General features: G+C 42.5%; 1 protein-coding gene and 1 long non-coding RNA gene across 2 annotated transcripts; both read left to right on the top strand.

Moving 5' to 3' along the window:
- Nucleotides 1-1,941: 1,941 nt before the first annotated feature.
- On the top strand, nt 1,942-5,496 carry LOC102702201 (transcription factor TGAL3). Its single transcript, XM_040524914.1, has 12 exons — nt 1,942-2,127; nt 2,695-2,741; nt 2,957-3,072; nt 3,191-3,258; nt 3,342-3,548; nt 3,645-3,731; nt 3,833-3,892; nt 4,046-4,123; nt 4,215-4,272; nt 4,352-4,623; nt 4,706-4,951; nt 5,046-5,496. The coding sequence occupies exons 1-12, from the start codon at nt 1,942-1,944 to the stop codon at nt 5,190-5,192; spliced, it is 1,572 nt and encodes a 523-aa protein (XP_040380848.1). The 3' UTR covers nt 5,193-5,496.
- An 8,449-nt stretch (nt 5,497-13,945) lies between these two features.
- On the top strand, nt 13,946-16,795 carry LOC102714926. The gene is made up of 8 exons (XR_423590.3): nt 13,946-14,021; nt 14,255-14,604; nt 14,800-14,884; nt 14,969-15,198; nt 15,298-15,687; nt 15,807-15,859; nt 16,359-16,435; nt 16,510-16,795. It is a non-coding gene; the product is annotated as an uncharacterized LOC102714926 (long non-coding RNA).
- Nucleotides 16,796-17,148: the final 353 nt, after the last annotated feature.

Below are 17,148 nucleotides of genomic sequence, written 5' to 3'. Positions count from 1 at the left end.
TCGACGCACCACAAGAACTTTGGTGACTGAAGAAACGACGCCTAGCCGTCTAGGTGTTCTCAACCACCAAGAGTAGCAACCTTGCAATGAGTTCTTCGGGATGAATCTAGTGCTCAAGAAAATTTCTTCATGACGTCAACACTAAGCACTCAAACCAACTCAACTCCACACACTCCAACACACAAAAAATCCAAATCACTTAAATCCATGAAGAGGAGGAAGTAAAGAAACATGACTCAAAGTGAATTTCAAGAAAACAAGCCAAGTGCCAAATGAATTAACAATGTGAGCAACAATCTTAGCTTGGGGGTGAGAGGAAGTGAAGAAACATGACTCAAATCTTTCAACAAGCCAAGTGAATTTTCTGTCTGTTGGGGTTAAAAGATGTTCTTTTCGGAACTTCTGAAGACCCATTCGGAACTTCTGAAGACACATTCGGAACTTTTGGACAGTTGAAAGATAACTGTCCCTAACATTTAGAAAATTCAAATTTAACTGCAAAAATCAACTCTTCAGAAGTTTTGGTCAGAACCTTCGGAACTTCTATAAATCTTGCAGTACCGAACTCAGCCTTGTACGGAACTTCCGAAGCTCTCTTCGGACCTTCTGTAAAATATACAGTATAGAACTCAGCCCTGCATGAAACTTTCGAAGCTGGTTTTCGGAACTTCTGCAAAACATAAAGTACTGATTTTGTTTTCTTCGGAACTTCCGAAGACCCCTTCGGAATTTCCGTAAATTCCAGTACAATTTTTAAAAGATAGCAAAAGATGCACTTTAAATATTTTTTCGAGCATCGGATTCATTTATAGAATTCATTTGTGCACCTCTATTTATAGCACGACATTCCTATTCGACTTAAACTCAAAATAAACACACAAAACGAATATACCGATTTTCTTTTTTTTTTCACGTGGGAGGCACGACAACAAACTTTCACATGAGAACTAGATATACCTTCACAATCTCAAGAAAAATCATTTATACTTATCATTTGATTGTTATTAATCACAAAAACAAATTAGAGGTATAGATGCACTTTCAAACTCTAGTATGGCCTACATGATGACATGATCAATAATTGCATTTCTTTGCTTTTTTTATATAAGAAATCTAAAACATATGATTAGATATATAATGATCTAGGGCTTACTTGGTTTGAAGGAATTTCAACCATAGAAATAGGAAAAGTATATGAATAGAGATGTATGACAACATTGACACATAGAAATTTTTTCAAAAGGTTTGGGTGGATAGAAATTTTCCTATGTTTTTTCTCTGCATCTTGTAGAAAAGAAAAATTTTCTTTGATTTTACTATACTTTATTACTACAAACCAAATGGCTTTAAAAGGAATCAAATCCGTAAAAATTGGATTCTTTATTTTTTCTTCAAAACGAATAGGTCCCTAACGGTGCAATTTTTTATTGAATTAATATGGAAATTTTTAGGGCCTGTTTGGATCCTCCCAGCTTTTTTAGTCCCTGTTATATCGAATGTTTGGACTTAGAAGTATTAAATATAAACTATTATTACACACATCATACCCTGCACTATTTCTCGAGAAGAATCTATTGAGCCTAATTAGTCCATGATTAGCTAATGTGATGCTATAATAAACATTTGCTAATCATGGATTAATTAGGCTTTAAAAAATTGTCTAATAAAATAGCCTTTATTTATATAATTATTTTATTATCAGTCCATATTTAATATCCATAATTAACGTTCAAATATCCGATGTTACACGTGACTGAAAAATCCTCCTTAGATGCAAATAGCCAGTTAGGCGATAAACGGAACCGACGGTTTCTTTCAAGGATCTCTGTATAGATTCACGCACGCAGTCGATACAATGGGTTCTCACTTCGCACCCGTGAGCAACCGGCTATATAGAATATATCTGAAGTGTCCCCTGCACTTTTGTCCTGTCCAGCGCTCATGCCTATCTATACTCCTCCACCTCTAGTCAAAAGAGTAGAGTATACTGAAGTTTCAACAGCAACCTCAGACCTTGGACCAAACAACAATGGCTACCTCCTCCTCCCCCTCCCATACATCATGAAGCATCGCTACGAGGACGAGGACGACGAACGGCGAGTTAAAGAAAGCACAAACCTGACGCAGGTTCCCCCCCACACACCCTACCGACGCACAAAACCTCAGTCCAAGGTGGCCACAGGCTTTTCCCACTGTCACGGCCTCTCTACTCTCTCCTCGTCGCTAGCGTAGCTCTGTCTGCATCTGCATCTGCATCTGCGCGCGCACACACACACGCAAGCAAGCACACTCGAATACTACACCATTGCTGCCAATCTGCCATGCGATCGGATGCGCTCGTTTGATTGACGTTTGACGCTGATTGACTGACGGCCCTGCACTGATCGATCTCGCCTGAAAGACGGGCTGATCGATCGGCCTCTGACGTACTGTAGTTGATGCACCGATCGATACGTCGTCCTGGTCGTGATTTTTGTTTTCCGTTTCTTCTTCGATGAGCTTCCGATGATTTCTGAATTTTTTTTCTGATCCCGCTATCATTCTCCATGCTCCTACTACAACTCTTGTTGCTTTCGTCGTCCTTGCTCGTCCTCCTCTCCGTTGTTATAAGCAGACGGTGGTGCTGTTCTTGTCGTTATCGCTATTGCTCGCTCGACCTCGTAGCCGTCTTCGTCGTCGTCGCTGTTGCTTCTGTCGCCGCCGCCGCCTCCGATGCACCACCACCCGTCGCGCGTCTTTAGGTAACGACAGGTTCTCACTCGAGCAGCGCCGCACTGTAGCTAGCATGTGGAAATGGCGGGAGCCCGCCTGCGTGCCGCGCGCGTCGTGTCGTGTTGCTGCGAGCTTCTTGGACCATGCCTGGCCTAGGCGTCGCTAACCCCTTTTGTTGCCTTGCGCGGCGGCGTGACGCCCATGGCGGTGCGGCCGGCTCTCTCTGGCGGCATGCACTGTTCAGCTGCAGGGCGGAGGAGCAGCTGCAGGGCGGAACAGCTGGATACCACATCGGAGATGGCGCCATCTTCCCACCTCATCATCATCTTCCTCCTCCTCCCGACCTCCCGCTCCGCAGTAGTAACGCCATTCCGCTCACTGTTGCATTCCAAGAACGCTCGTTTGTTTTTTGTCCCCTTGCTTGGTTTGATCCTTACTTTGTCTCGACGCTTGCGTGTGATTTGACTGCTGTGTGAAGGCCCCAACCCGAGCTCCAAGTCGTCGAGCAGCCTCACCGCCGGCCACCTTCCGCCGCTCGCCGCCGCGGTGAGCTGGGTTTCGTTATTCCTGCTGCTTTCGTTTTTGCTGGTACGCCATTGATTGATTCTTTTGCTTGGTGCGTCGACCAGAATGGCGTAGTGGCATCCGCCATGGGCATGGCGGCGCCGGGGATGGCGACGGCGGACCAGTTCTGCCTACCGAGGATGGCGGCTGCCGCCGCCTCGCAGCTGGAGAACTGGGGCGACTCGGGCGTCGTCGTCGGCAGCCCGTTCACCGACGACACCTCCACCGACCTCGACGACAGCGCCGACAAGCAGCGCCACCACGCTCTAATGGTGCTCCCACACGCTATACCTCCTCTCTCGCCGCCGTCTTCCTTCGCCGGTGGGTGATTCCGCTCATGTGACGCAGCTTCTCGTGGTACGTCTCAGGGCTGCGGCGGCGGTGGCGGTGACGCCGGCGAGCAGCGTGGTGCGGATTCCTCTGCCGTCTCCAAGGAGAGAACAGGGGATCAAAAGGTGCGGAGTTTTTCTTCTTCTCCTTCGTTTTGGAGAAGAAATCTAATCTCATTCATAACAAATCTACTCCTGTTCTTAATACGATTGTTCCCAATTTACAGATGCAGCGGAGGCTCGCGCAGAATCGCGAGGCGGCCCGGAAGAGCCGGATGAGGAAGAAGGTAAAAACGAGTATCGATCATCCGATCCCATTACTGTTCATAGTCATTTCTCTTTTGTTCTTAATTGAACAATTTTCACTGCTGTTGCAATCTGCTAGGAGTAGTTGATTAGTAGTAGATGCTCCAATTGTCAAATTTGTTGGGTATCTGTAGGCATACATTCAGCAGCTGGAGAGCAGCAGGTCCAAGCTGATGCACCTTGAGCAGGAGCTCCAGAGGGCAAGACAGCAGGTATTAATATATGCAGCCATGCAATGGTATCGATTTGATCTCAAGAATCAAACTGTTTGTAATCTTGTTGCAACTTCGCTGATCCACGCAGGGGATCTTCATCGCAACCGGAGGCTCCGGCGATCACAGTCACTCGATGGGAGGAAACGGTGGTGCCAATTTCCTCTCTTTGCTCGAACGAGAAACCAATGTTCATGGCCATTCTGATTCTTTTTTGGGTTTTTCCAGGTAGCTTGGCGTTCGATCTGGAGTACGCGCGGTGGCTGGACGAGCACCAGCGGCACATCAACGACGTGAGGGTGGCGCTGAACGCGCAGATGAGCGACGACGAGCTGCGCGTGCTCGTCGACGGCGTGATGGCGCACTACGACCAGGTGTTCCGGCTCAAGAGCTTCGCCACCAAGTCCGACGTGTTCCACGTCCTGTCGGGCATGTGGATGAGCCCCGCCGAGCGCTTCTTCATGTGGCTCGGCGGTTTCCGCTCGTCGGAGCTCCTCAAGGTGAACCTGAACGCAGCCGAAGAAGAAAAAGACTGAAGGTTTGGCATTTTTGACAGAGCGCCATTGGTTGGGGTGTGTGCAGGTTCTCGCGAGCCATCTGGAGCCGCTGACGGACCAGCAGCTGATGGGCATCTGCAACCTGCAGCAGTCGTCGCAGCAGGCAGAGGACGCGCTGTCGCAGGGGATGGAGGCGCTGCAGCAGACGCTGGCGGACACGCTGGCGTCGGCGGCCGCCGCGGTGGGCGGCGCCGACAACGTCACCAACTACATGGGCCAGATGGCCATCGCCATGGCCAAGCTCACCACGCTCGAGAACTTCCTCCGCCAGGTAAAAATAGCGTCGTCGTCTCCTTCGATCGATCCACATCGCTCTCGCTCGCCGAGACAACCATCGATCGGCGATTGATGATCGATTTTTGTAGGCTGATCTCCTGAGGCAGCAGACGCTGCAGCAGATGCACCGGATCCTGACGACGCGGCAGGCGGCGCGGGCGCTGCTCGTCATCAGCGACTACTTCTCGCGGCTCCGGGCGCTGAGCTCTCTGTGGCTGGCGCGGCCGAGGGACTAGCGCTAGTGGAGTTTAGAGGAAGGAGACGAACCTGATGCTGTATTCTCAAGGAGATTTTTGATCGCTGAAATGCTGAATGCAGCTGAGAGCCTGAGTGCATGAGTAGTTTGGGCTCTTGGCTGCCAGGTGCAGCAGCAGCAGCAGCTACCTTGATTAGTAATAGTGTAGTAAGAACTAATCCATTCTAGTGTACAATGCCAAAGGAGAAATTTTACATCCCTGCTTCTAATCACTGGTACTACGCATGTTCCCGTGGAATTTCACTTGGTCTTGAGCTAAACGATTTGCTGATGGAGAAATTTTAGAAACCCTCCCAAATGTCACTATGAGTTTTGAGATTTCATTTCTAAAACCCTGTTTAGGAGAGGTTGAGTTTTTGTGAAGCAATAGTTAACTACCATAACTTGTCTAAGCTTGCTACAAGTTAGCCAAATTGATCAGGTTAGGTATGTGTTTTGTAACACATTTGTGGCATGATTTCCTCTTCAATACGTAACATAATAACACGTAACATAATAACGTGTGTTAAATGTTAGCTGAAGTGTTCTTATGTTTTTGTCTCAAGTTAAGACAAATTGAATATACCAACTAAATAGAATCCTATTCCCGAGAGAAAGTCATGTTGTCCCGCATATAGCATTTAGTTCATTTTCTCGATTTTACAACTATATATTATATATTATAGAGTTTGGAAGAAAATTTACATTGCTCGAGGGACTAGAGATACTGATAAAAAATAAGGGTTTGTTTGGTTCTTGACTGGACGTTGGAATATTATGTCGATGATTTATTAAAAAAAATATTTATAGGGTGGTAGAAAACCACGAAACGAATTTTTAAGCCTAATTAATCCGTCAAAAGCATACGTGGGTTACTATAGCAGTTATGACTGATCAAAAGGTTCGTCTCGTAAATTTCTTTCGAACTTTGCAATTAGTATTTTTTAACTATATTTAATATTCTATACGTATATCTAAAGATTAAAGATTTAATGTAACGGATGAACGCGAAAATTTTTAGGACCTAAACGAGGCCTAATCTAGAAGCATCCTAAACATACATGCAAACAACAGTGGGCCCAAGATTTTGAAATTTAGTATTTGAAGTGGGAACATGTAAAAAACTACGACCAATAGCCTAATATGTCTTGTTCTAAACCAATAGTCCGTTTAACCAGGGTCTCATTACCGTGGTAATTGGGCCCTCCACGGGGGCGCGGAACGGTATATACTGCAGTTTTGAGTTTAAATTTGAGGAGGTTTTAAAATTTTTGAGAAAATTTGTGGGGGGCGCATACGGTATATACCACAGTTTTGAGTTTAAATTTGAGAAGGATTTAAAATTTTTAAGAAAATTTAATGGAAAAAAATATATGTTGTATATGTTGATATATAGTATAGTTTTGTCAAAGAAATTCATGAAAAAAATATATTTTCGACGTAATTAAAAATCATAACCGAGAATATCGGCGAAAAAATAAAAAATAGCCTACTGCAAAAAATATTTCGTAAGAAGATGGTTAAGAATATTTTGTTGTTGCGTCATTATTAATTTGCACTAGATAGATACATGTTGTACATGAAATACAAATATACAACGATGGATATATGGAAAATATGTATAGAGGAAAATTATATGTGCATGTTATACATACATAATAGTTTTTTTCGTAATAATGGGTAGTAGGTATATATTTGTGACGCAATAATTAAAATAAAATTGTTGTTACTTGTTATTGATGTGAATTATTTGGTGAAGAGTGATATGACGGTGTATGTCTGTATGTTGTAATGTCAAGAATTTAAAAAATGTCATGTCAAAATTTTCTTGTTTTCCTTATAACATGTCCTAAATGTTACAAATATAGTCACAAAATATGTTTCTTATTTTTCCTGTATTTTTATAATTTTTTAAAGTTTTTTTTGCATTTGATATCTCTTAAATTTTTTGTTTTTAAATCTTCTTCTCCCCGTGGTTTCCTCGTGGTAACCGTGGTTTCGGCTGCGAAAACCACGCGGTTTTGCATGGTTTCTGTCGTTCTCATGCGCTGTTCCGGCAAGCATTAGCCACGCTTATCATGCCAAACCGCGCGGTAACCGCGCAAAAACATGCGGTAACCACGATTATCGTGAATATTTGAATTCAATTTTTTTATTTTCAAATTCATTGCGGTTTTTACGGCATCCACGGTTACCGTACGATAACCGCGCTAATGGTTACCGCGATAGAGGCAGGAAGTGGAACCCTGCATTTAACGTGATCATCTTCGTCCTCTTTTTCATTCACTCTTAGACTATGGCCGTGTTCGGCTGAGGTTTAGTTATCCGTGTGAAAAATACAGTAATAGATTAGTATATAATTAATTAATTGTTAATTGTAAAAATTATAAAATTAATTAATATGATTTTTGAGAGTAACTTTTTTATAAAAAATTTTCTTAAAAAATATATCGTTTAGCAGTTCGGGGGAAACAGGTCTCGGATAAATAAGACCGGTGCTGAACGCGACCTATCTCTTATTTGCTTCCTCGTCCACATGCCGGTGCTGGATTCCCACTCGGGTTAGGAGTATAATGCTATTTTCCCACGGAGGTGCACGTGCGGAGATTAAGCCTAATCAACTTTTATGCTTAGGCTTATAAGTGAAAATTACAATTTTAAAACTTAAATTTGGTGAGGTTTTTTTATATAGTTATTTTTTCATTCTTTTCTTTGCTTTTAGATCGCTAAGAACACATGTTTAAAAGTTTTATCTATAAATTATTTTTTAATCATCGATAAGTTATTTTGCTTGTGCTTAATATAAGGCTTAAGATGAGGCTGAGCTCCTCTTCCTCGCACCCGCAAAGCTAGCTCACGCTGTTGCTCAATCAGTACTCTATAGTACTACTATTCTACCCGCAGGAGCTTCCCATGAAATCAGCTTAAGAAATTTTCTTTGCACTTCATCCATCCTAAATAAGTTATTTTACTAGTTTGAACTTATTTTAGACAAGGAGTAAAATAAAGCAAGAAAATGAGTATTTGCTGCCACAAATTTCTTTGATCCAGACGAACGAAACTATAGACTGGATCCAAAGGAATGACCAATAATGATTTACAAAGGCCTTATTAGATGAAAAATAAATAAAATTATAAATAATTGCTATAGTGTACGATAATCCTAGTTTTTTGGTTCGTTTTTTATGAACAAAATATGAACTTTCAAAAACTATAAACTGAAAAATATAAGACATGAAAAAAATGAGATGAAGAATCGCATCAGTTTCATCGTTCAAAGAAGATGAACACCAACTTAAAGAACATAAAACCTGGTTAGCTCAAGCTAGTGGTGGAGTTTCATTTATTGGGATTATTGGTCATGCCACCAGAGTGCGATAATGGTTTGTCATGGCCCCGTTCGGGAAATATCGTGTTAATTCAAAAATGTTCAAAAAAGGAAAAAATCTGAAAAAATTCGTGGTGATATATCGTGATAAATGCGACATATCGTGTGGTTTTCACACCAAAACCACAATCATCGATATTGCGAAAAAACCACCATGATTATTGTTTCAGATGCCACGACTATCGTGCTGCCGAAGAAGCCATGGTACTCGCATAATATCGCGCGATAATTGCACAATATCGCATGGTTTGTCTATCCAAACCTCGACGGTACGACTCAAATTTTGAGTTCAAATTTGGGTAATTTCTCCATAATTACCAGTGATAATCACCCTACCGCAGACCAGTGTCGGCAGCCAAAACGATAAGTGAAACCCTAATGTGACTTCAATTATTACTATTTTGTATTTAAGGGAGGTTATTTGTCTACATATTGTGGATTTATACATGAAAATGAATGGGTCTAAGTGTATTTTGAAAAAAAAAACCGTGTTATCGGCTAACCCCACAGCTTAGCCACTGTCTCAAACAAACCGAAGAAAATCTAAGAATGAAAAACTCTAACCATGTCTACAGCTCGGTCGAGCAGCCCAACCTCTCCACCCCCTCGTGGGGATGGTGGATATGGCTAGGGGTGGGCCGCGCATAATTGACCGAAACCGAAGAACCATATGGAACCAAACCTTAAAAAAAATCGGGTGGACAGGATATAATTGACCGAAACCAAAAAACCATATGGGACCAAACCTAAAAAAATCTGCTAGAAATTCGATCATCATTTGCAATTAGCCAAATAGAATTTGATTAATTTGGTGTTGGGCCCTGGTTATCTGAAAAAAACTACAGAGACGTGAGAAACTAATAGAACAAGAAGATATCGATGAAATCAGGACATGGGAGAATTCATAAGAGAAATGGACATAGGAATGTTTGTATAAAATGAATGGGTCCCCCGACCCCGCCGCTTCCTCGTCTTGCAACGAGCTGCGTCCTCTTCTGCGTGGAAACACCTTAAGATGACAGTTTCTGAATACCTATGGGAGCAACTGTGTGTATGCCATGCTCGTGGAGCAATAATTGTTTGTATGCTCATGGTTCATATGATCATATCTTGTTCGTGTTAAGATGTGCTCAAAACTTTGATCTGCCCAGTTTGCATGCGTAGAATAGGCAATACGACATCAAAGCTAAATGGCAGTTTCGCATATCAGTAATGTCATTGATGTTATGTTTGCACGTACAAAGTCGTTGCATGATCCACATGCTTGCAAATAATTTGCAAAGCATGATCAGACCAATCGTGCAGTACAGGCCAAATGGACTAATTAGATCGCTCATAACTGAAGGCGGCCATATATGACTTGTAAAAAATGACGCTGACGTCTGCTGTTTTCATTATTTTGTTCTCATTTTCAGCTCTTGTTCTGCATTGCAATTTCTATCTGCACCCATATTTCCATGATTCCGTTCGTGGGTGCCTGTACAATTAATCATCTTCATCTAGCTGTTTACGTTGCAGTAACACTGCAATTTGCCATTCTTCATTTTTCCTTCTATGGTGTATTGACCGTTTTGTTTTTGTTTCTATATTCTGAGATTTATATAATATAAAGTCTAGCTTACTTGCAATGGTATTACTTCTGTGATGGAGCAGGCACTACAGATTGATTGGTGGATGCTGCTGTCAGGCCTCTTAAGTTAGATATTTAGAGGCGAATGCCAATTGCATTATTTATGGCCAGATTTTGTGTTGTTTGAATGGAAAAGAACATGAATCTCGACATTGTAAACAAATGACAATAACAGTGTGCATATGCCCTATTATGGCCAGATGTACTTGGGGGTTGATGTCATTAACTGCACTTTATATTTTTAGTTCTTGTTAGCTAGATACTAAAATATATTGGTTGTGCACAATCTCTATTCAAGCACATTTTACCCAAATTTTAGAGGTGAAATATACAAGTGCAGTTGATAAAGGAGTTTGCATAATGGATAATTGTATTATAATGACTTTCAATTTTGTTATTTAATTCTTACTCTGAATCCTTTTGGTGTTCCATGAAAGGCTGGGAAGCTAGTGTAATTTTTTTAATAATTGATGTAGTGCTACTGTAATGTGGTTGTGTCAGATTAAAAGAGCTCATGCAGCTGAGATTAATTTTATGAATGCCTGGTTAATATGTTCATCTCGACTATCACCTATTGCATGAGGGTTGTGCACAAAAATATTTTGACCTGCAAATCATGGCTCTGATTTATTGTTTGTTACAGAATTGGTGAGAATAGGAGAATATGATTGAATTTCCATGCTTTCACTCAACAGTATTCATGTTTCACACTGAAGTTTTACTATATTTTATTGCTACTATTATTTTTAGTGAAGCCTTTTTCATTTTTGTAATGGCCACGAGATAGTCATATATCTGTGTAGTATGTGAACTGAATATGAAAGCTCATCATACGATGGATATGCCATTCTTCCTGCTTCATGTCATAGATCAGCATACCTCCTTATTAGGGGTGCCCAACTATAATTCAAGCGTATTCAGACGTATACCCAAGATTTTTAAGAAAAAAAATACATATATATAATATGTATACCTATATGTATTCAATAGAATAAAAAGAAAAACATATTCAGCCCAAATAGACCAAAAATTGACTTATTCGGCCATTTTCTACATTTGGCCCATTTCACGCCCAAGGCCCACGCCCCAATATGACTAAAAAGCCCTAATGAGTTCCCGCCTCTGTTGAGGATTAGGGGAAGGGCGCCGGCGGATGCGAGCGATCTTGTGTTGTTCGGCTGTTCCCCGGCTGGAGAACTAGAGTAGGCAAACGTGAGGTCGTGAGGAAGCCAAGGAGGGAGGCTAGCGGCATCGGGTTTGCACCTTCGCGGGATGCGGTGAGGAGCGGATAGCGGAGGCCCGTCCGAGCCTCCGAGGACCGAGGGGCGTCGAGGCAACCGTCGACCGGGCAAGGAGCCGGCTTGCCGAGCAGCGGAAGCGGAGGAGGCGAGCTAGGGGCAAGGTGCGCGCCTCTGTAGGCTGCGGCTAGGCGCAACCGCGTGGCATGCGAGCCACGAGGACCGAGGCGCAGGCGGACGGAGGCACGACTGAGGCGCAGGCGGACGGCGGCGACGATGAGCTTCGGCCGGCGCCCGACGGTGAGCTCCCGAGGAGGTGACTACTGGCGGGGCCAGCTATAATTTAAGGGTATTCAGATATATACCCAAGATTTTTGCGAAAAAATACATATATATACTTATGTATATCTATATGAATAAAAAATATATTTCAACCCACACCGACCAAAAATTGACTTATTGGACCATTTTCTTCATTTGGTCCATTTCAGGCCCAAGGCCCACGACCCAATATGGCTAAAAAACCCTAATGAGTTCCTCTCCCCTGTTGGGGATTGGGGGAAGGGAACCAGTGGCTATGGTCATCAACGGGGCCATGATCGGGGACAAGGCCAATTTTCACCGCGCAGAGAATCAAGGTTAGGACCTATTTTTTTCGGGAACTACGACAGGGCAATATTAACCCGCGGGAACCTTACGGAGCCCCGAAATATTAAAAAAAAAGAAAAAAAATGACACTTGGGCCAAGCCCAAGCCCAAGAAAATGGCAAACCCTAGTGTTGTCCGAAATTTTTTTTAATTTTTAATTTTATTTATTAAATAATTTACACATTTTATTTTATATTTTAAAGTTCACAAAACTAACCTCCTGCCGCCCTCTAGGAGCTCAGAATGCTCACGTGGCAAACGGTGGAGAGGGAGCCGGAAACGGGTGATGACGGCGCGGTGGCAATTTTGTATTTTGTCCCTTGCCGCCCTCTATAAGGATGGAAAGTGGCAAAGTGCAAAATTGCCGTATGCGCCTGTGAGTTTTTCGATCTAACCACGGTTTGATACATATATGTATAACGTATATGTCGACGATTTGCATGTCGGCAATATATATGGGGTGGCTAGCGAGGCGTAAAGATCGATGGTTAGGATGAAGACACATAGTTATCCAGGTTCAGGCTCTCGACTAGCGAGATAATACCCTACTTCTGCTTGACGATTGTATTGGATTGTGAGCAGATCAACTAGAAGTTAGCCGATCTGAATATGCCGTCTGTCTGGCCGTCCCCATAAAAGGTGCTCCTATCCCCATTATATAGTAGGGGATAGAGCTTACAGATAGAACCGTAATATGATGAGACTAAGATCTATCCTAATTCAAACCAAACTCCGGTTGATACCATACAGATATAATTTTCTTCCTATTCGGTATCTCTACGACTGTATGTATACATGTAGTCTACGGATACCCGTAGTATGGATATTCCACGGTATGTAATTGTTTGATCACAAGCACTATGTTAGTTTAGTGGTCATTACCCACCTTTTCTGACTAGGAGATCCGAGGTTGAATCTCCATAGGAGTATATTTCTACCTATCTTTGTCAACCAAAAAGTCAACCTCTAGTCTTCAGGATAGAAAAATTACCGGGCGCGTGTGGCCATTTTGCATTTAACTCCTTGCCGCCCTTTCAGAGGGCGGAAATGGGCTAAATGTAAAATGTGCCGACTCGCCGTTGCCGGCCGTCCCTCCCAGCCAGGTATCCATTTGCCACGTCAGCATTCTGTCCTCCTAAAAAGCGGTAGGAGGTTAGTTCCATGAATTTTTGAAATACAAAATTAAATTTATAAATTATTTAATAAATAAAATTCAAAATTCAAAAAATTCGTGTTGTCCGCGTGGTCCCGTCGCGGCGTCGCCCTCTCGGCCTCTCCTCCCTCACCCGCGCCGCCCTCTCCTCGGGCTGCCGGCTCAACGCTTCCTCCCTGCCCGCCGCCGCCCTTCGCCCGTCGTCGCCCTCCCCCCTCCTCCGTCCTCCGCCGCCCCCCGCCGCCGACCCCTCTCCTCCACTCGGCCCTTCGCCGGTTCGCCTGAGGTGACGAGGCCCGACGACGCCGTCCTCAGCTCGCCGCCCGAAGGCGCCGGCGGTCCGCCTCCACCCGACGCCGACGCCCTGCGGCCGAGTACTCGACGCGCTCGACTCCGACCGTCCGACGGCCTGCGCCCTCCAGCCTCAGCCCGACGCCGCTGGACTCCGGCCTACACTGATTTGTGAGAGACGGGTAACAACCCTTTTTTTCGATCTGTCCATGCTCCTTGAGTATGAATCATTCCGGAGAATTCGGGGCCCCGTTCGTGGCCGGGGCCGGGTCGTTCCAGACATCCCCGCGCCCGCCCCGCCCCGTTGCCAACCCACTGAGCTCATCATGCAAAGCAGTATCCTGGGTCCTTATCAGTTGCCACTACCTGTTATTGATGAGTGTTGCATTCGATCTCATGTGTTTCAGGTTTCAAAGTACAAAGAAGGGCCTGAGGAATGAGCCAAAAGCGTTGAAGCCTGTTGCCGTAATTGTCCGCTGTAGGTAGGTTTCATCCAATGCATTTTCTGAAACCCTTTGCTGTTGTTTGATTGCGTAAATTCAATCTATATACCAATTCAGTAAAATATGACATTGTCCTCAATTTGTGTTTGATATGATATATCATAACATCATTAAATGGTTGATGTTATACAAGTCAATTATTGAGATTTTAGGTATAAAAAATTTTTCTTAATCATTACACTTTGAATACCCAACCTCTAAATCATTAACAGGTTTTGACTCTAATGGCTGATCGCAAGAGGAAATGTGTTGTTTCCTCAACCGCACGTGGTCCGTGTCAGTTGTTGAAGTGGTTGCGACGAGTGCAACCGAGAAGAGCATACCCGGCTCCTCCTCCAGCACCTTCTCCTTCACCATCTCCTTCAGATCCTTCTTCCACGTCATCGGAAGCGAGTGGGACCAGACCTTCTTACCCTCGACCCTTATTATGGGGAACACGAAGCATTGAGGACCAAAACCCTGGACATGTACGGTGTGTGGGTTGAAGAATTAGTTGATTCACCACTTGCTGTTTCATCTTCCCTCTTTCAAGTGCAAGGCTTGTGATGCTGAACCCCCAGAGGTAACTTACAAGCTTCCCATTCCTATCTTTGTACCCCTTTTTGATTCCTAGTAGTGATAGTTTTAGGGTGTCAATCTATTGAGTCTCTGGATGTTATTTGGTATTAACTTATTAATGCAATCCACTTTATCTATTTGAGGTAGGTGTAACATTTTCAGTGATTGTTTTATTCACCTTCATAATTTGTTGCAACAGGGTAGTGTTGATTTTGGATTTTGTTATGGTAACCTTGCTCTCAATGGGTTTTGTCCTATTGGCAATGTGAAGGATCAAGACGGATGTAAGTATTTCTACCTCATTGAATTTCTAAGACACTACATTCTTCCATTGTTACTTATTTTCCTTTGCCTTTTTTTTTTGCTAGCAACTTGTCTTGCAAATGCCCTTGCATCCGCAGTGGAGATAACCCAAAGAATTTCGAGGATTATCCGAGGAGAACCTCTAAGTGAAGAAGGACCAGTAGTTGATGTCAATGATCTTCTTATGAAATACAAGATATTGTGTGAGGAAAGAGGTTTAAAATATGACAACTTTGATGTGCGTTCATTGATCAATATGCTTCGTGTGTTGGAGGTGGATGGTGTGAGGGCTAAGGTATGATTTTTCTAATTAGCAGATGGCCTATATACTCTAAGTACATATATATAAATTTACTGGATACTAATTTGGTATGCACTCTAATGTGATCCTTAGGGAGATGATAATTTGTACAAAATTCATGACTGGGATTATATTGATAAGGATGACTTTGCTACTCTTACTTCTGCTTTAGCTGATGGATATCCACTTATTGCTGGATTTCAAACTGGCAAGAGTGTTTGTTTCCTACAGCCTGGTGAGATTTACATGCCACCAAAGCAAGGAAGTTAGCATGGATGGTAAGAGTACACCGATAGGTCACATGGTTTTGCTAGTTGGAGCCCAGCAGGAACGAAAAGAAAAATTCTTCTACTTCCTCAGTTCTTGGTCCGAGGACTTCTGCTCAAGGATGGAAGAAGGGGACGGCATACTTGGAGGCATTGGTGCTTTATGTGCCGAGGGAATAGATTTTCCGCCAATTCAGATTTTGAGATTCAATGAAAGGTAAAAACATTATCATTCAAAGAGGATAAGATTATAGAGATGTTACCTTTTAGGAGAGTTCTCCATTTGATACCCAGAACCATTGTATCCCTTGTTAACTTATTTTGGGATATCTGCAGGCGCAATCAGGAGGTCTATCATCCTGAATTTCCTAGCTTGTAGCTTGTAAGATGTAAGTATGTACAGAGAATACTTATTTAAACTTCAGGAATCAAGACTATTTGACACAACAAGAACACCAACATGTTTGTTTATTTATTTCTTACTTTAAGTAACAACTAGCAAAGTGCCCGTGCGTTGCAACGGGCTTAAATAAAACATGAAAAATTTTAAAAATGCTCAATTGATCAATGCTTGTTTTAATATTATAGCTAGCCACACGGTCACTTTGTGATTTTGTATTCAAGCTTGAATTTTTTTCAACACATAAAAGGGACACTCCCAAATATATAGATGAAAATGGATGGAAACAGTAATATTATTTTATTTTTTGAATTTAACTTTTTGGTGTTAACTTCTCAAAGTAGATAAAATACATCAACTACATTGTGAGGACTTCTATATACATAATCTTCGTATACGTCTCACTGACACTTTGCTTAGAAATTTTGGTTGTTGACCTGTGTACTTCTGATATTTGGTTGTTGACTTGTGTAATTCTAATTGTGTAGGGAAAGATTGTGCCTGCTAGATGACCTGCTGATTTTCGATGGGATCCTGTTTTCCAACCAGACGGTTTTGATCAAACGTGAGTTTCATCATCGTTTGTAATTTTTCTGCCTCCTCTTGATTCTAATACTGACTGACACACATGTAATATAGCTATGCGGAGATGCCCAAGTCAGCGACGAATCAAATATCTCACAGGGATAAGCTCTTGCTTTGGTAAAAGAACACTTTGCAGCTGTCAACTATAAAGTTCAGATCGATGGTTCAGCTTGAACTTTGGTGGGATTATCTATACTTCCATAGTGATTTTTGCCAGTTCCCCAAGTTGTGAGAACCACATGAAGATGTCAAATACATTGAGTCGCCTAGCTATCTGGATGTGAATTGATAGTAGGGGGTAATTGTTTGGCTTTTCTGAAAAAACCAAATAACATATTTACAAGTGAAAAATGATTTAGTAATAAAACTTTTATATATGTATTCTTAGTGATCCAATAAACTTTAGTAAAAGAACCTCAAAATCAACTCTAAATTTAAAGTTGAAAATTTAAATTTTGGCTTATAAGCATAAGCAAAAACAAAAAGATGAGGTCTGCAATGTGCTCGGTGCCTGAATTTGAATGCGGTATTATATTATCCAAAGTATAGCACATGTATCTTCTTCACTTGTGACACCTTAACCAGGCAAAGAACTTGATGCGGATGCATCTTAAATTCTTAACCCTAATATTGTCAAATTGGTCAAATTCTATGCAATCTTTCATACAAAGCACCCTCTTAACGGTAAACATT

The sequence above is a fragment of the Oryza brachyantha genome, chromosome 6, assembly GCF_000231095.2.
Source record: "Oryza brachyantha chromosome 6, ObraRS2, whole genome shotgun sequence".
In the NCBI taxonomy this organism is placed as follows: domain Eukaryota; kingdom Viridiplantae; phylum Streptophyta; class Magnoliopsida; order Poales; family Poaceae; genus Oryza; species Oryza brachyantha.
Note: the sequence above shows the minus strand (reverse complement) of the source record. Positions and strands in the feature narration are given on the sequence as shown.